The sequence below is a fragment of the Diorhabda sublineata genome, chromosome 3 (assembly GCF_026230105.1).
Source record: "Diorhabda sublineata isolate icDioSubl1.1 chromosome 3, icDioSubl1.1, whole genome shotgun sequence".
Taxonomy (NCBI): domain Eukaryota; kingdom Metazoa; phylum Arthropoda; class Insecta; order Coleoptera; family Chrysomelidae; genus Diorhabda; species Diorhabda sublineata.
In genome coordinates this window covers 24,708,089-24,728,705 of record NC_079476.1, presented here as the reverse complement: position 1 = coordinate 24,728,705, position 20,617 = coordinate 24,708,089, and the positions used below count along the sequence as shown (strand labels likewise).

The 20,617-nt window shown below is 32.4% G+C and overlaps 1 protein-coding gene across 1 annotated transcript; it reads left to right on the top strand.

Moving 5' to 3' along the window:
* The first annotated feature begins 827 nt into the window (after nucleotides 1–827).
* Nucleotides 828–15,179, top strand: LOC130441730 (serologically defined colon cancer antigen 8 homolog). The gene is made up of 12 exons (XM_056775512.1): nucleotides 828–979; nucleotides 4,398–4,703; nucleotides 5,862–5,967; nucleotides 6,059–6,208; nucleotides 6,320–6,546; nucleotides 7,680–7,896; nucleotides 8,950–9,166; nucleotides 9,717–9,955; nucleotides 10,008–10,161; nucleotides 10,712–10,829; nucleotides 13,457–13,542; nucleotides 14,551–15,179. Exons 1-12 carry the CDS (start codon nucleotides 828–830, stop codon nucleotides 15,177–15,179), a joined length of 2,601 nt encoding a protein of 866 aa, XP_056631490.1.
* The last annotated feature ends 5,438 nt before the right edge of the window (nucleotides 15,180–20,617 follow it).

Here is a 20,617-nt window from a genome sequence, read left to right as displayed (position 1 = left end):
TAAGAATAATTTACTAATTACTGTAAAAACTGACAATTCACTCATTATTTTAAATCATTATTAAAGACACAGTCCATTTTCTGGGTGAATATTCTCTTGAACTTCTTGTCTATTGTTAATTTCATTTGAAGCTGTGATATCTTCATGTATACTAGGTGCTTGGCCCAGAATGTTTTCTATTGAACTCTCAATATAGCCTTCAGCTACACTGTTTGATTTCCATCCTCCGTGTTGCTTTATTTTCAGAATGTCCGATCCTGAATCTACCAGGAGAGACTCTGACGAGCGTCTGAAACAATCCTCTAGTTCCTTCAACATTAGATAGACCCAGATACTGAGCAATCTTTGCTAGTAATTTTCCTCGCTGGTGCTTGTTTTGGAAAATATTATTCCTGCTTACTTAAAGCAGCAAATAACAATTTTGCGATTTTCAAATCCTCAATTCTTCACTTCTTGTAATTCTACAAATAAAATTAAAGCTACAGGGTGATGGCTATCAAATACCTGCAATAATATCGGAACCATAAACTTGTTTGGTCCATCAGGCATTATTACGTCCAACCATCAACCACAACATGAAATTACCGAACTGGAATACGTCGAATGGGATTTTTCTGCTCGAAAAAAAAATTGCCTCCTATTTTTTCATGATTTAAACTATCTAATATCGCTGATACTTTGTATGTTGTCCTCTGTATAAATATAGAAATCCGTGCCGTTTCTATCCAAACAACCCAATCCTCCCTCCGCCTCCAATTGATAGTTAATAAAAGGCGGTAAATATTGCGCGCCGCCTCCACTAGTATTAGCGGTTCGTAGAAAGAAAGATGTACAACGGTAGCGGTACCTTAATTGGTAATAATAAGAAACAGCGTCCCACAACCGGATATCTGGTTAGACCGAGATTGGGTGCACTCAGGTCTATTTATTCCAACAGGCCTTTTTCAGCAATGTCGCCAGAAAAAAGAAAGAAATTGAAGTAAGTTTTCTGTTGACAAAAAAATTTTGATTACCTCACGTAAATAACTAATATCTATTGTTTCTACTTGTTTATTTCTTTCCATTATTAGTACACTGTCCAACGCGCGTTTCGATAACCAAGTTATCGTCTTCAGGGACTGAAAGGTACCTGTCATTTTCCAAATCTCTGAAGACGATAACTTGGTTATCGAAACGCGCATCACACAGTGTAATTGTGAGTGCTGCTGTAGTGTAAACAGAGTGTTCAAGATGAATATTCCCAACGGTTCCAGAAATTCCAACTTAAAACAATATTATTTTTGACACTAGTACATTGATTTTGATTAACCGCTACAGTCTCAAAATTTCTTAAACAAACTTTTTATTATTTTATTATTGAAAACATGATAATTTTGATGATACAATTCATATATTTTGTTGCATGCACTTACAACTAATTTTCAAAAACACTTCCCAAAAATTTCAACTCAATACTCCAATTATTTTGGCGTGAGGGATTTTACATATTTATACTAAATTTTCACACTAACGTCCTTATTTGAATTGTTCATAAATTCAACAATCTTTTAAATACATCCAACAATTTATTGTTTAAACATTATTTTAAATCAGCTATGTGCTCTTTAATTCGGACATTAACCAACCTCTTAGTTTGTCCAACATAATTAATATCTATACTACTATCATTACAGTTAATTGAATTTTGATGAATCTATTCATCGGAAATACTGATTCATACTTTAACTACTAATTATGGTAATCCAAGCAAACTGTACGGTTTTCCAAGAACATGTTAGATATAGGAAACGCATTCTATACCCAAATCTGAGTAACGGACAACGTTTGCCCTTGTGACTTATTGATTGTCACATTAGCAGGGTCTAAAATCACCTGGATGAAATAACCAAATACTACCGTATGGTTTATCGTTGTTTCTTTTCATCTTTCAATATCCTATGTCTCAAAAATAAAATTGTATAGAGAGTGAGAGAGAGGAGGCCGGCTTCGTTCTTATCCCTACTCCGTGATGTTTTCGAAAATGTCTGAACACGGCGATCGTTCACGCGATAGGTTAGCCTCGAGCTAAGGCATTAATGGAGTCTCTAATAAGAGAAGCGCGCGAAACAGTGATCTGTTCAAATGAACGAACAATGTTATTAACTATTGTGACATAATATGTTGGCGTATATATTCAAATTTCATGAAGGATATAACATTCATAGACATAAATAATTACAACAAGAGTCGTGCCAATTATAAATCTGGTCTGTTTTGTTTACATTCGCAAGACAATGTGACATGACAGACCGACGCCGCGCGCAAGCGCGGGCGTCATTAATTACTTGAAAGGAGAAAATAAAGTTTTCTCTCTCTTACACATGTGCGTTATAGCTCGTGACCAGATTTTCTTATACAGGGACTTTATTGAGAAGTGACAACGGAAGACACCAAACGGCGATAACTGATTGATTCATAGATAGATGATTTATTATATTCGATTGTCATCTTACGGATCTGTGGATAGAATAGGATAAAAATCGCTATTAAAAATACAGGGGTTGATTGTTTTTGTCATGAAAAAAAAATTAGAGGTATGAAAAATAGATGATGTTGGCTCAAATCTACCACATATCCACACAAAATTTTATAAAAATCGATCCAGTTGTTTGGCGAAACGATAATTTTATATATTAGATAAATGAGGCTTGAACTTCAAAATTTATGTTCAAAATTTCATTCTATTATCAATTAGATTAATTACAAGTATGATTAATGAAGGTTCACTATATTTTTATTGATTTTACTGAGGTAAAATTGTTTCGTATGAATGGACTATAGTTTAAACAACTTTCGATTCATACTGGAAAACAATAAAGTTCAGATTTGCTATTATTCATTTCAAAATTCAGTAAAAAATTCACTAATCTAATTCAAAATTCTTTAATCGTTTTTATAGTCCAGTCATTTTATGCATTTAAAACTCCAATCAGCGAAAAAAATTCCTAATAAGCTGAATTTTTGTATATAAAAAAATGTCTTTTGCATTTTTTTGTGAAATCAACCGTTTTCGGAGTAATGCTAAATCGACTGGACTATTACAATAAAAGATAAGTGATTTGATTAATTGATTTTACTTTTCTTGGTAACCAAAACGGTTTATTTTATGGTTACCATAGAAATATATATTTCCATACGGATCCACAGTGTTGATTAATTTTTCTTCTGACCATTTTTTTTATCAAAAATTTACTTTTTTATAAATATTAATAAAAATGTTATTTTCGTGCTAAAGTATTGATTTTCTTGGAAATTAGTGAAAGTGTTGAATACAAACAAAGAAAATCACGATGCATAAGTTTGATGATTTTCATACCTACTGCAAGTGCTTGTTTAAAAACTGCCAGGTAAAATATATTTTCTACAATTATATTACATTATATAATATTCAGATAAATTTGAATAATATTATATCGGAGATAGTCCGTTATCCTTGGAGATGACAATTTCAAAATTTGAGGGATCATAGTCATCTTTATTCTTCACATTTTACAATTATTTACAATCCTACAGGGTGTTTCAGAATGCTGTGTCATATCAAAGTTACATTTTTTTAATGAAACACCCTATATTTTATTGCATATTTGGAATCACCTTGAGTTTTCCATTACAATAATATAGAGTTGTGATGTGTACGGGGTATTTAAAAAGTGATGTTCTACAGGGTATTTAACAAGTTATAACCAATTTTTTATAAAAATTCAATACCCTGTACAATGTAAGAGAAATTTAACAATAAGGGTTTGTTACGGCCAAAACATTCGAATAGTAGTCAAAATTCTAAAAAATTATTTATTTCGTTGATATTCATTGTATCTGATACAGGGCGAATCAAAATATTAATACTTTAATTTCTCGGTTTTTTCAATTGAATTAACCTGTATTTTATGTGAGTATTGGAAAGTACTACCAATACTTTTTTTCCAACTATTCACTATACCTAAAATTTGAGATATTTGAATTTTTCTGTGCAAATAATGATTATATCTCTATATCTAATCATTATTTGTGAATGGACTATAATTTATTTGTCAAAAATTAGAATTTAACAATAAAATGACATGACAATAGGTACATTATTGTTTTTTTTTTTTTAATTTAATGTTTCTAATTAAGATGTTTGATATTTGTTCTGTTAATTATGAAAAGCATTAACAATTGAGAACTTCTGTGATAGAAGAAAATCAATATTTTGACGGTTACTGAAATAATTCTCAACAAAAACAAAATCCAGGCTTACCACATTTACTTGCAACAGTAATTAACTGAAGAATCTTCAAAATTGTCACAATTTCAATGAAAATAATGATAATGATGATTATAAATAATATACGAGTAATTATCTAGAAATCTTACAGAAAATCGGCTCTCCCAAAAATGGAATGGAGAAGAAAACCCGATTATGCGGAAACGGCTTATCGCGAGGCCGTTGGTCGTCTCCGAATTCTTCTCGCAGAGAGTTACACTCCAATCAAAAGACCTTTGAAAGAATTGGACAGCGCTGGCGAAGAAACTGATAATCAATCTTTAATGAGCGGTGGAAGCAGAAATTCCAGATTGAGCAGACATTATTATCACTACAATCCTGCGCCTCCTAGAAAGTATTATTATTATCCAACGTTAAAGACTCATTATCCTTTGAGCACAGATACTGAAAAAAATTTGCAGTAAGTCTCTCCCGAATCAATTTTTATCATTTTATCGTCAGTACTAGTTAATATGTCAATCTTTTCAACACGTTGACTGCCACGGCATTTTCAGAAATCTAGTCAAAAATGACAATTTGATTTAATCGCATTATATTATTAAAAACTCTAATTCTATTACATAGTTATCATCAAAAAGTTCTTAGTTCTCACGAATTATCTCGTAATTGGTTTTTGTAACAAAAATCTCTTCATTTAAGCCAACAACGAGTTAGTTCATGCGCAGACGCACACAGACACTCTCCGAACTGTCACTTTTCTGAAGCTGAATCATGGATACGCGTCTCAGAAATTATAATCGAGTGCACCACATTCAGGACTTTCTTAATTGTTTTATTTAATAATTATTGTTATAAATAAATTATCAAGAACCCAATTTGGATAAGAAAAAACCATTGATTCAAAATGAAATTCAGCACAACGCAAATTAGAATTTGACGGGGTTTTTAACAAGAATATTAACGACAGAATCTTCTGAGAATTCAAGTGATGAAGTCAACTCCGAAGTTGATTCCGCATTTGAAGATAATGACGGTGATTCCCAAGCAGCAACATCAAATACGAAAGGTCCTAAATTATTTATTTTCACATGTCTGTAGACAAAACAGTTTATCGGAGGACTTCGTCAAAAACAAGCCCGCAAAATATTTGTATTGACATTGATTCATTGAAAATGACTCATATTTATTAGAAAAGGTAATAACGTGTGACGAATCAAATCTGCATTAAAAAGAACAGGATTTGAGTCTGTGAAAGGGTACAGAAGAGGTTAGTCTCTCGTTATTTATTAACCACACCTCGTATCTCGTAGTTGGCAGCCAACGTGTTAATTTTCTTCATTTGTACTCATTCTTAACTGGCAAAATTTTTTGGTGAATATTTTAATCACCTCTTGAGCAGTTTTTTTAAGTCTTTCAGAATATTCTATAATGTGGCAATTAGATATAACCATAAAAGGATTTTGGTTATAAAAATGCTGCTGAAGGGCCTCTAAATTTTCTAGTCTTTGTGCGTCTTTGTAATTTCTACAAAGTCAATTTGATGTAGACTGAAAATTACAAACATGGATAAAAGTTTCTATTCATGATTTATTGCTGAAAATTTTTCAATTCTTAGGGATCCACCGAAATTAGAAAACAATGCTCCACCAGAGCTGATGTCTTTCATAGAACGCCAAGAAGAATATATTGAGCAACTTGAAAAGGAATCTAGATTCTGTCGGGTAAAATTTTATACATTTCTAGTTTTTTTTCTTAATGTTTTAACGAATTCTACAAGGTTCTTTTTCCCAATTGAATGCTGTAACATTCTAGGAAGAATTATCTTCACTACTGAGCAAAGTTAAAGATGTCATCAGTGAAAACGAAAATCTACACGAGAAACAAAAGTCCAAATTGATTAAATCAGTGTTTGATCATTTGGACACTGAAACTGAAACAGAAACTGACATTGAAAACAGAAATGTAAGTTTATTTAACTCCATATTATCTATATCAATACACAATCAAATTCTACAAAGTGGTTTCAAATTTTTAAAGTGTAAGAACAGTAAATTTATATGGATTGCATCGTAGATTTTGAAATCTCCAAAAAAGACAAGAAAAACGAAAATAATTGAAGGGCCTTCGATTGTTTTCGAATCCAGAATATCAGAATTAGAAGGTCAGTTGACTCAATTGAAAATAGAACTTAAAAAAGCGCAGGACGAAAATGAATTGTACAAAAGGAAAATTAACGATGGAACTATTATGGATACTTTCGGTTATGAATCTTACAAAAAACAATTAGAAAACGTTCAAAGGTAATTTTAATAAATTTTTGTTATTAATCAAAGGATAAAATCACATGCTGTACCTTTAGAAGCCTAACAATGTACATATTTCTATACAGAATTAATGATCAGTTGATAGTTAAGAACTTGTTAAATTACATGTCAAATGCTTTAGAGAAACACTCAATTTCCTATAAGAATCTTCTTCAATCATGTTACAAGATTGTATTGGATATATTCAGGAAAATGTTTTTATTACACTGAGAAAAACGTATTCAAAATAATTCTAAGTTCCCTTAATTTTATTTTCTATTTGGTGGGATTTAGAACCATAATCTGATGAAATACCATGTCAAATGCCTCAAAGAAGACACTTAATATTCCATGAAAATGTTCCCGATCTTATTTCATGATTGTATTTAACTCATTCAATAATTCTAAGTTTTCTTAATTTTATTCTATAGTTCTTGGGACTTGAAACCAGAATCTAATGATATACCATGTCAAATGCTTTAGAGAAAACACTTAATACCCCATATAAATGTTTCTCGATCATTTTTCAAAATTATGTTATATATATTCAGGAAAAATCTTTTATTACAAACTATACACTGAGAAAAACTTATTGAAAATAATTCTAAGTTCCCTTAATTTTATTTTATAGTCCGTGGGACTTGAGACCAGTATCTGATAATATACCATGTCAAATGTTTCAGTGAAAACACTTAATTTCCTATAAGAATCATCCTCAATCATTTTACAAGATTGCGTTGGATATATTCAGGAAAATTATTTTATTACAAGCTATACACTGAGAAAAACGTATTCAAAATAATTCCCTTAATTTCATTTTCTATTTGACGGGATTTAGAACAATAATCTGATGATATATGTACTATGTCAAATGCTTGAAAGAAGACACTTAATATTCCATGTGAATGTTTCTTGATCATATTTTAGAATTTTGTTGGATACTTTCAGGTTTTTATCACAAGCAATACACTGAGAAAAACTCATTCAAAATAAATCTTACTTCCCCCAATTTTATTTTCTATTTGGTGGGATTGAAGGGGTTGCTATCATTAAAAGGCCTAATTATATAATTTTTTTGTTAATATTCTCAATAATCTTGCTATTTATAACAATAATTTTTGCATCTTTAGAGAAAAAGAAAATTTGCAAGATACTGTTCACAAATTACAAAACGCATTAAGTCTCCTACGAGAAAAAGAGACCGATACAACAGATAAAGTCAAAAGAAGTTTAGACGTTGCAGAACAAGCTCAATACGAGAAAAACGCAGCTGAAGCTGAAATTCGACGACTGAAAGATGAACTAGAAAGACAACATATGAAGCTCAGAGATGCTATTGCAGAACAGGTAGAATAATAATCATACGAATCAAATCCATATATTACATCAAATCATGTTCTAATATCCGAATTCCAATAATTTCCTTGTTTCTTTACATTATTTCACTCCTTTGTAGGAACAGAATAAATATTTTGAGGTTAAGTTATTTCAAATTTGTTTTTTTTTTATGTAAAAAGCAAACAGTAATTCGAGTGGTGCCTATGGGTATTAATCTTGAACTTCTGTAGATTGTAATGTTCAGGAAAGACGTGCCTTGGTATCTGATTCCACAGGCTTGCATTGCTCCAAAGAAAGGAGTCCAAATAAATCGACTTTCTGGGCATCTGTAGACGAGTTTGGTGCTCATGAACCAAGCTTAAGAAAATTAGTTCGAATGGTGAAGATGCCATGAACTTCTGTAGGGAAAGACGTGCCTTGGTAGCTAATTCCACAGGCTTGCATTTCTCCAAAGAAAGGAGTCCAAATAAATCGACTTTCTGGGTGTCTGTAGACGAGCTCGGTGCTCATGAACCATGTCTGCCTGTCGAGTAGATATTGCCAAAGCAAGCTCAACTAGATTAGTTCGAATGGTGAAGACGCCTTGAACTTCTGTAGTGAAAGACGTGCCTTGGTAGCTGATTCTACAGGCTTGCATTGCTCCAAAGAAAGGAGTCCAAATAAATCGACTTTCTGGGCATCTGTAGACGAGCTTGGTGCTCATGAACCATGTCTACCTGTCGAGAGCATCTGCCGTGGTAGTATCGGTAAAACAGAGTCAGGTCAGCGACCTTTCTTCTAAGGATCGCCTATAAGTCGAAGTGTTCGTTTCTGTATTGAGTCGAGCATCTCAAGGGTACGTTTTGGAACCGAGCTCCAAATGAGCGAGCAATACTGCAAATGGACTTGGCTTGTATAGAATTAGAAGTTTTTGTGAAACTGTATTAGTTAATCATTTTGGTATAGAGCTTGAATATAATGAAATATGTTTCTTGTATCTTACTCCTATAGAAAATCACTTTTCAGTTCCTTATTTGCTACTTATACGTATACGTAAACCAATCATATAACAGATTATTGTAGGGTAGAAGAATAACGGATGAAAGATCAGCCGTTGAAAGAAGGTATACCCAACAAATCGAGCAACTAACGGCTGAATTGGGAGTCCAGTGGGAAAGTACGAACAAGTTGCAATTGGAATTGGACAAACAAAGAAGAGAAAATTCGGATTTGCGAAGAGATGTCGCTCAGAAGCAAGCACTCATTGATGAACTACGTAAAGATATGCAAAATAAAATCAGTAAGTATTTTTAAGATAATAGAATTTTTTTATACGGTCATAAATTATAGATAATCAGGTAGGTATCCAAAACGTTTTTTGCAACATCGTTTTAGAATCCCATTTTTTTAAAAACTATAGTTATAGTCAACGCTCAGAAGACGCGTGGTCAATTTCACTAAATAATTTGCACTGTCATGTATAGAACCGTCTAGAGATTGAAAAAATCAATTCAACGGGACTCAATGACCTCTTCAGTATACACATGCTTGTTACCACAATTATAACTTGAGTTGATGGTGTAGTGGACAAGAACCCAGCGAATAGGGGCTCTCAAAATACCAAGTGACACTGAAAAACTATTTATCTATGTACCGTGTGCTCTAAGAATAAATTTCGAAGCTCCAATGAATGTCTAGCTGAATCTACCACCTCTATATATTTTCGTACAAGGCATAGTTAGATCTGTAAAAATTAACAGAAGCTACTTGGTATAAAGATGGCCTAAAACGTCTGACATTTGTGCAAAAATTGAGCTAATATTTTTCTAAATCACTCTTTTCATTTTTAGTTAACTTACAGTCCGACATCGGTGTAAGTGGTGCAGAAAAAAGTGCTCTAGAACAACAAATCGCTACCTTACAAATGGCGAACGAAAGAAGCGAACGTCAGTTCAAGCAAGAGATAGTACGTTTGCAGGCTGAGCTCCAATCATTAAGACAAAGATTGGACAGAGCTGACGCTGATCTCATACATAGCAGAAGGGAAAATATCAGATTGTCAGAACAAATAGCGTCTCTAGAAAAAGAGGTAACATACTCTTTTACTAACTAAATGTAATTGATTATAATGAAATTTTTAGATTGCTTTGAATACAGCTTTATCGGAAGAGAGAAATAACACTCCTAGAACCCCAAGAGGTGGTGAAATTGTTGCATTACCCCCACCAACTCCGAAAATGGAAGACAGAGAAAAGGAGTTGAGCTCATTGATACACGATATGGAAAACAAACATGGTAAGATTTTTGTGTACACTAGGTATATTGCGTTGTAAATTTGAATCAAATCATAGTTCAATCGCAAAAATATATACAGGATTTTGAATTTATGTCTCAATCAAAGGGAGAGTTGGAAGTAGATGAAGATCAAATCTTTATTTAAGTTTACAACAATTTATTACAGGAGATAAGACAAAAAAATCAAAATATTCTGTTAAGTAATTTATATAGTAATAATTGTGCTAGTATATTTTACCATGAGTTGATCTGGGAGAGTTAAATAAAAAATAAAATGGCGTTTTCATCTACCTAAACCGAAAAAATAGACAATATCGTTAGATAACACGAAAAATCCGTATAACCGGCTACATTGCAGAGACATTTTTATAAAAATAACCAGAACTGCTGTTGAAATTTCATTTTTTTTATCAAATTAGAATTTCCACGTTGTTTGATCTTGTAGTTTTCCACAGCAATCTTGGTATGATGATATAAAAATGTCTATGCGAAGGTTAGAGTTGGTTAGATGTCGAAAACACCATCTTAAAGATCCATTGATGTTTTCCAGCGGCTACTGTAACCGAATTAGAAGGCATGATCTACTCCCAGAATCAACTCATGGAAAAATTGTCCTCCGAGTGTCAGGCTCTTACTCAAAAACTGGAAGATACGACTATAAAACATAAGTAAGCATCTTGACAATTTTTTTTAAATAAAAATTTCATTCAACAATCGTCACTTCAGGAGAATATACGATCAAGTTCGAGATTTTTCTTCTACAAACCAGGAACGAGTCACTAAAAGTTGCAATTCAAAAAATTGCCATGCCTGTTTTTTTAAATGTTTATTGATATAATAGAAATAGATATATTTGAAATTACCTCAAAAACATTAGAAAATAAGAAAAAAGGTTTGAAGTAAAAATTGTAGAAATCGAATTTTCCCATAGAATCGTCTTAAATCATTTTAATGTATTTGCAAAAACAACAGAGATTTCCAGTAATCAATTTTTTAATTCAACAGTGTAAAAAATATAAAAAGTTGTAAAATCTCGAATCTATTTTTGTCATATCTAACATAGCGTAATCTCACATTTTATTAATTCGTTAAAAGTCAAAATTATTTTTTTAACCAAAATTTGAAAAAAAAACATAAATCTATTTATATGGGAAAATTTACACTGCGCTTTCACCAAAATTTATACACTTGAAATATTCCAGTAGACAGGGACGGCTTCGAGGCTTAAATAAATATGAGATTTCGTAATAATTTTTTTATTTAAGCAATAAATTGATAATGAAAATGATGAGAATGAATGTAGTTATTCAATTATCATCATAATTTTATAGGTTTTATGTATTTTCTCCTGAATCTAATAATAATAGATTTGTATACTGATAATAAGTAACAATTAACTTGTGTTTGGTAGGGACGGACCAGGCAAATCCCAAAAGAGGGTCAGATTCGCCATCAGTCCGACCAACCAAACGCAAGGACCCGATTAAAGTCGATATCAGTGTTAAAGTGGTACCCAAACCTCGTAAGGTTAGTTTAGATGACCAATTTATTTATAGTAGAGATAAATTGTTGTCGGTGTTTAGAAATAAACATGTCTCTTTGAAAAAACTAAACAAAAACTATAAATTTCTCATTAAAATTTGGTATCTTTTCATGTAAATAATACTTCATCTTTTTTGCAGCCTGGTATGTGTCGCTAAATAAGATGTGCAAATTGCCACTGTTTTTTCGACAATATTTGAACATCTTATTTAGTAGTGAAATCTAAATATGTAAAACAAAGTTTTTCCAAAGAGAATTTGATAAAAAGTGATCAAGATAAAATAAAATCGTGAGCAAAAAAATCAACTCAAGTTGCAAGCTCGCTAAAAGTCTGTAGCTTTCATTCTTTTTCTGATTTTAGCATCTTAGACCCATTAGTATTAGCTCTATAAGAAGTGTTCTATGTTGTTATTGAATTATCTTTTTGGTAAAGAAAAATATATCAAACGAAAAAAAATCTTAAGCAATGAAAAACGGGTTATAATTAACGGTTAAGGAAATACAACATTCGTCAAAACCTATCAAAATTTAGTATCCTTGACCCTAATAAAAACGTTTTTTCATGGATCGAATAAATTTCTTGTTCAATGCTATCCCATTCTTCAGTGAGCGTCGTTTTGAGATTGGATTTCGTGGCTGATGCAGGATTTCTAGCCCTCAAGTTCATCGCTTAAATTCTCTGTAGAATTTAAGACCGGGATACGCTCTGGTCAATCCATAGCGGCAATTTCGAGATCCTGTAAATACTGCCGTACGGAACCTTCATTATCCTGCGTCAGGATGAAGTTTCCGTCGATGAAACTAGCATAAAAAACGACGTGAAACCCTAAAATTTGTTCTATGTATCGGTTCGCCGCTAATTTCCCCGCTCCATCTCCAATTTCAATAAAAATCAACTCGGTATTTGCTTTAAGTGAATTGCCCGTCCAAACCATCCAGAAACCTCCTCCAAAAGCCACGTTTTTTTATGCAACACTACGTGAATCTTCTGTAGACTCGTCCTCTTCTATCGCTACCACTCAGGCACACCCTACTTTCGTTTGAGAAAAGAACGAAGCCCCATTGTACGTCAGTGGTCTTTGGTAAATCGTAGACGGACTGCTAGGTGAGCTGGGGTTAAGTTGGGGCCAGTAGCTAGTTCAAGGTTAGTTGTTTTAAGTCTTCTTCTGACTGTCCAGCCACTCATAATCACTCTTCGCGTTTCTCTGAGCTTTTGTTGCAGACAGCAGACTGAATCATGTTCAGCGCACTTGCACTTATTGTGACAATTTTTAGGTAGAATTCTTGTCATAAACAAGCATATCATAACTAATACTATTCAAGATTCAATATTTTACTAAGAAAAATACAATTTCGAATTCGGTTTCTTTGTCAGTGACTTACGATTGCGGGGGTATGGTCTGAGTAAATTTTTTTGCTCATGAGTGTAGTTTACATTGTGATATTTGTAGATAAATTTGTAAACCATCTTCAGGTTATCAAGAACACATTTTTTTAGTTGTAATAATCTACAAATATTCACAAAAACTAATGAAGATACCTTCGATTTCATCCTTAGTTCAATGTATTTAAAAAAAATTCTTTGCTTAGAATCGACAGAGCAAATTTACGAATCAATAACGTTGAACTTATGATAAGATTAGAAAATGTTTGGAAATACCTGAAGCAATTATCGAACGGACAAGTTGAAAATAAGGATGATAGACAGGTAGTTATACTGCGTGTTTTTATCTAAAAAGTGTGTTGTTTATAGGGAGGAAATACGGGAACTACAAACTAACCTAGAATACTTAAGAAATAAGTTTAGTCAGTCTTATTATTCAACGTCTAATTCTAAAGGTACAAAAATGCTTTAGTAATTACAATTTGTACCTTCATTTAAGTTTATAGCGCTTCGATAAAGTTTGAGATAATTTATAATACTCATACATAACCCTAATTTATACAATATCAATTCTAATAAAATCTGAATTGAGTTATAAGCAAAAAACACTTTAAATAAATAGTTATTTACATCAGTAAAGGCTAAATTAATAAATATAGTACTTTATAGATCCATTCTGTTTTTGTCGTGGTTAAAATTTCAAAATTAATATATAAATAGCGGCGGATCATCAATAAGTGTACTCTAAATGTACTCTCGAATGTTAACTAACAGTCCGTTTACACGGAACGTTTTATCGAATCGATTAATGTAATATCGAACTGCTTAGTGAGATATAGTTTCGAAATAAAATTATCGATTTGATGAAATAATCGAATCTATACATTGAATATTAAATTTACTTGATGGGTATTTTAGCCATTATCTTGAATTGTCTTTTTGATATTTAGATGGGGTGTTTCAAATATTCAAAATTTTATATTAAAATATTTTCAATGTTAATGAAACTTTATTAGGAAGATTATAAATTTAAAGATTTAAAGATTATATATATTAATAATTTCTCATTCTTTATCGAAAATCTGGAACATTTAGTTAATAGTTTTGTGCATGCCGTAGAAAAAGTTAGTCGTGAAGCGTTAGTAGCCCAAGAACTAGTATCTTGGTATATCTTGAAAATTCTCCAGTAAATTGTTAAATGGAAGAAGATTAAAGATAAATTGAAAAGAAAATGATAAAAGAAGACTTAATTATGCCGTAGTGAAGCTATCTCCCTGAATTTTTAAATCCTGTATTGTTAGATTTCTTTAAAACATATCAAATATATAAAAAAATTATTCAATTTTTATAATAAAACGAAATGTAACCTCGTTTCTAAACTACGCACGATTGAAATTTTATTATCACTGCACTGTTTATTATTGACTTATTTGTATTATTTTTATAAAAAAATCGTTCCACAGATGAACATCATACTCCAACAAGCGTTGAAAGATCTCCACAACTACGAAATCCTCAACAAACAGTTAACTCCCCGCCACCGCCAACCAAACCAACTGAACCTGTTGAAACAACAACAACAACAGAGACGCCACAAAAATCTTCCCCGACCAATATGAATACTTCCAATAAGAATCCCACGATAATTTCGTCTAGACAAAACAGTCAAGATGAAATACAAGTACAAACAAATCAAGAACATTCAGAACCAGCTTACGAGTACCCAACTGAAGGTTCAGAAAATCAGTTTCAGTATGATCCAAATCAACAGTACGACCCGAATCAATACGATACTACTCAATACGATCCCAATCAACAGTACGATCTCAATCAACAGTACGATCCTAACCAACAGTATGATCCTAACCAACAGTATGATCCTAATCAACAGTATGATCCTAATCAACAATATGATCCTAATGAACAATACGATCCGAATCAATATGATCAACATTATGATCCTAATTTGCAATACGATCCTAATCAGCAATATGAAATAGATCCAAACGATCCCAACCAGCACTATATCGATCCTAATTCACAAAAGACAATTAGTACTGACGAAACAGTTGAAGGTGAAGGCAGTAAATAATTTAAATATTCATAACGAAACGATTGTGATTGTGGTAATTTGTAAGACATAATTTCTCGGTTATTGTTGATATTTTGAGTTGAGATTTGGCAAAAAAGTCGTTTTATTACTATCTTAACTTTAACACGTTAGAATTTTAAATTTTAATCTGGTTTTTAGTATCAAATTCACATCATTTATAGAAAAATTGTTATACATATACATTAGGGAAATTTCGCCGTAACGTAGGTGGTCAGTTGGTAGCAGTGATTCATGTTTGACAGTTGGTTTTGGAAATATTATTTGAATTTGAAAGTGTGCTTAAGTCAGAAAAAAACTAAACTTGTAAGCGGAATGTAGGGTGAATAACTTCAATCTACACCACGAAACGTGGCTTCTACCGTCATAAATAGAGAGTGACTACAAAGTAAATGATTACATTTACTTTGTAGTCAACTGTCATAATGAAACTGTTAGTCAGGGGTACCAGCCCACTACAGAAAATTAACAAAAATGTGAGCGAGAATAATGTTGATCTAATAGCGAAACAGAGAAAAAATGAAGCGTTCAATTTTTAACTTTAACTAATAAAAAAGTTTAATTGTTGATTTAATCCATTGGTTGTTGTAATGGGCATCCGAGGATCGCGGAATATTTCTTATTGTTGTTAAAAACAACCTTATATAATAGTTATTGAATGAAAAAATCAAAGTTTCGTATGATTCATCTCGTTAATTGTTTTTAATGTAGTTGAGGAATGAACTTTCACTTACTTTGTTTATACTTGCAACTTTTTGTAAGTTTGTCGATGAATAAATGCAATTTATATTTAATCGAGTTATTTAAACACTTTAAATAACAAATGCTTACTGCCAGCATTATTTTTTTTATTTTAATAAAGTTATTCTTAACCACTAACAATTTTGTTATTTTAAAAAAGAATTTTACATAAACATTTGCTTCCTTCGTGTTATAAAAAGTATAAATGTTTCAAATATATTGTAATAAAATGAACATTTTTTACTGATTTATCGTTTTTTTTATACCTTAATAACAGATGAAAATAAACCCCATATATTTTGGCATCGACCGTCACGTTACCATAAATTTTTTATGACTTCACGACTATCCCCTGTATACTATCCATATTAAATTAATTTAAACTTGTCAGAATCTTGCTCGTTTTTCACAAGTTTCCTACTTGCTTTTCAGACTATATTTACCGTTTATTCTGCATAGTTGAAAAAAAAGCGACAAAACCACTTTTTCGGTAAGAAATTAGGCACTTCTTTAAATAGCAAGTCTTTAAGACATTTCGCGATAAAACTGGAAACAATAAAGTCTAAAATTCAACAAATAGCTTCACAAACTACAAGAATTTACGGCAAAAGCATTTGTTTACCCCACAGTGGCCATGTTCAATGGGCATTAACTGATTTTCACAATTGACAACTAAATTTTCGATACCCTCTAATCACTTCCGTTCCGGAGCCAACATTGATAATCTACTCATATATTCAAGGATATGAAAAATGTGGAAAAACAAATGTCCACACAAATATAAATCGCTATGGTCGCCATTTTTTTTAATGTGTCCTAAAAGATCAAGTTTGTGGCTTGTAATAGATGTCACATAAGACACGATTTGATCTTTGGTGCGTTGTCAATATAGAGGTTAGAGAGAAAGAGGATCTGTGTATATGAAAAGTGTCCGTCGAAATGCATTAAATAATCATCAGGGTACATTTTAAAGGTTTACTTTAAAATTACATCAAGAGTACGTTTTTACTCGGTATACTTCAGTTCTGGAAGGCTTTGGAACTCCTGTCCTAGCAGTTTTTAGAATAAACCTAACCAACTCATGTTTTTTTTTCGAAAAAAAATGCTGTTAATAACTTTCGGATTGTACGGGCATTTCAAGGTTTTTATTAAGTTTTTAAAAAATCTGTTTGGAAATATGGCTTCGTCTATAGTAAATACAACAAACTTTCAAAATTTCTCTGAATTTAAAATCATAAGTCATTAAATACTTGTTTAACGTTGACGCAATATTTGTCCCATAAAAAATAATCATTCCCTCACAGCATTACCAACATTCGATAAGTTGGTATATGTTTGAGGACTCTGGTAATACTTGCATTAGTTTTTGACAGTTGGTAGTGCGGTAACTTGCTCGGAACAACGAATTGAATCATTCCTTCGCAGCATTACCAACATTCGATAAGTTGGTATATGTTCGAGGACTTTGGTAATACTTGCATTAGTTTTTGACAGTTGGTAGTACGGTAACTTGTTCGGAATGACGAATTGACTTTATTCAATCATTCCAATACAGGTAAGTTTAATATTTCAATTTTGATGACGTAGTTAAGTATGTTTTTAAGAGGTAGAAATCGTAGCGAAACGCTAGCTTGTAACGAAAGGTTATGATTCTTTTTTTCATTCCCTCGCCTTTATTTCCTCATTTCGAATAAAAGTGAGGACATGATGAGTTATGAGGTAACGACTTTCATACTAGATCGACACGATTGTTCAATTTTTCCCCAGTTTTTTTCAGCAGTTAGTGTGTGGCTTTCTTCTCGGCTGCTTAAGTATTCTTCACTAACTATCGTATACGTTCTTCAAAAATTAAGCAGATGATAAATTAAAAAAAACACCAAAAAAATTAAAAAGTATCTAATTAAACTGACGACGACAACTGAGCGGATTTTGAACAGCTGGGAACGTAAGATTTTTGGCGAAAACATTGCGTGGAGGATCAGGAAGAATGCTGAGCTGCGACAGACGTTTGGCGATCCAGATTTGGTAGCGTTCATCTGGGGGACGAGTCAGAGGTGGCTAGGACATGTGAAGAGGAAGCCTTTTGATCTATAACCCCGCAGAACTATGTGTGGTGTTCCTGGAGGGCGGCGATTAAGAGGAAGACCGCGCATTCGCTGGTTAGAGCACGTTGAAACGGATCCGATTCAGCTCGACGTTGGAGACACCATGCTCAGAACAGAAAGGATTTTTGAGAAGGTCCTAGTTTACAAAGGACCATAACGCCGATTAAAGAAGAAGAAGATCTAATCAAACTAGTTAATAATCAGATAAACCAAGGTAACTTTTTATTTCTTATTATTTGTAAATTTTGTAATTTTCTTGTAGAGTTTTCTTTGGCAGTTATTGAAACTAATTTTGCTAACTAATGAACACACTATTTACACAAACACTCACAATTACACGATTATCATCTTCAGAGTGAAGGTAAAGTTAATCTCTGAAGATGATAACTTGGTTATCGAAACGCGGGTCAGACAGTGTAATTGTGGATGTTGGGGTAGTGGTAGTGTAAATAGTGTATTCAGTATGAATATCACTAACGGTTTCAGAAATTCCAACTTATTTGAGCTACCTGCCATAATTCTCCATTCGGATATAGAAGAAAACCTCTGGAAACCGTTCTCGGTCGGCCAGGTGCCACAGATGTCTCAAAATATTCATTTTTAAATTTATATGCGACGATATATTTTGAGGATTCGAGATTTCAAAATTCTGCTTAACATTTGAAACTTCATTTTCTAAAATTTCTTCTTCGAAATAATCCGGTTGTACAAAATAATCAGCGGATAATTCTTCTTCTATTTGACACGTTCAAAAAACTTCGTTTTGGTCTTCTCTTACTAAACTAGACAGCATTTTTTGTGTCAAGCAAAATTCCTCTGTGTCTGATTCACATATTGGAAGACCAGATTTGTCCAAAACATGACTTTCTTCTTCCACAGTATTTGCGTTCTCAGTAGAATTTTTTCCAATAATGTAACATCTCAATCTATGGGTGAAATCCATTGGAGAAGGATGGTCATTTGCACTACCCATTCCTTGAATGTAGGCAAAAAATTTTTCTAGTATATCTCGGTTTAGTCTCGATGTCAAAATATAATAAATTTTGTATTTCTGAGATAAATATTCATACATTTCAATAAGAGATCTATTAGAAAGCAATATGTCTTTCTGAAATGGAATCATTGCTTCTTGTTTCCCAACAATGAATTCAGACATCTGATTAATAACGTTTTTTTGATTTTGTAAATCTGTCCCAAACGCACTTTTTAATGGACAATTCCCTACAAACTTAGAACCGGAGTTAAATAGATCAAACCAATCGTTGAACAATTGTACTTCCTTCCAATTACTATTACCAGGTATGAGTCCATTTTCTTTACCTACAGTATTTGATAAAACTGGACTAAATCGCTGTAGTATTGACTCCTCTAAATTCAAATGTTTGGTTAGTTTATGACCCAAAGTTGTGTCCACAATAAAGCCCTTATCAAGCAAATGGTTTCTGGCTAGTATGATTAAGTGGCGAACATCTCCATAAACAAAAATTTGTAATGAACCATCACATGGATGAGGAAAGGAGCAATTTTTATCATGTCCTATATTCAATTTGGTCCACAAAGCAATATTACCAGAACCCACATCACTGGAAATAGCAACTACTATGAAATTCGCCTTAAATAATTCAGATATTATTTCCTCTAGAATGTGTTTGGTCATCGGCTGGTCAAAGTGGTAGTACACCGGCTGTTTCCAATTAGAAAATATGCCACGTACCATAACGGTCTGACAGGTTTTGTGCAGTCCTACTATCTGTTCACGTTTTTTGTCAAAATCAATTTTATTCGAGATACGAATTTCATCAAAAGATAAAACACACACTCGATCTGTTTCAATCAAATCACTAGATTTTTTCGCCATTAACAATATGACATTCTTCAGAATTCCTTGATTTATATTAAAAGACGAGACCCATCTTCTTAAGGTGGAGATAGCCGGAAGAGGATAGCTATTTGTCCTTAGATATCTATAAGCTTTAGGACTAACACTTCTGAGAGCAATAGCTGATGCAATATCTTCTGATGACCACCAGATTTTTTTGTCTTTTACTGGATCCATCAATTTTCGAATTTGTCCCGGTGTAAACACAGTTGCCAATGCATCTTCATATTTTTTACGTATTGAATCTTTTACTACTTCAATGTTTTTAAGAAGTGCATCGTTCTGCTCTTCTAGCATTTTTATTTTTTTCATCAGTTTATTTATCCTAAAACAAAAAAGATATTTGGTATTACCTAGTAAACTATACTAATAATCCATTAATATTATAAGTATCAATAATTATTATTCTAATCTTACTCCTGCTCTTTCTTTTCATCACTATTTTCCTCATTAACTGTAGTCCCCTGTACTTCAACCGATATAGTTTCGATATTAGACATTGGAAATTGGTATTCGTTCGTGGAAGTTGAAGGTTGAGGTACCATACAATGTGATGATTCCTTTAATATTTCTTCTACAACTCTTTTTTGCCTTCTTTTATAAATCCTATTTAACCGTTCTGTATTTTTTGGTTTTTGTAAGGAACCAGGAAGATGTAATACTGGTATAGCGTCAGCTTTTAAATTTCGACTATT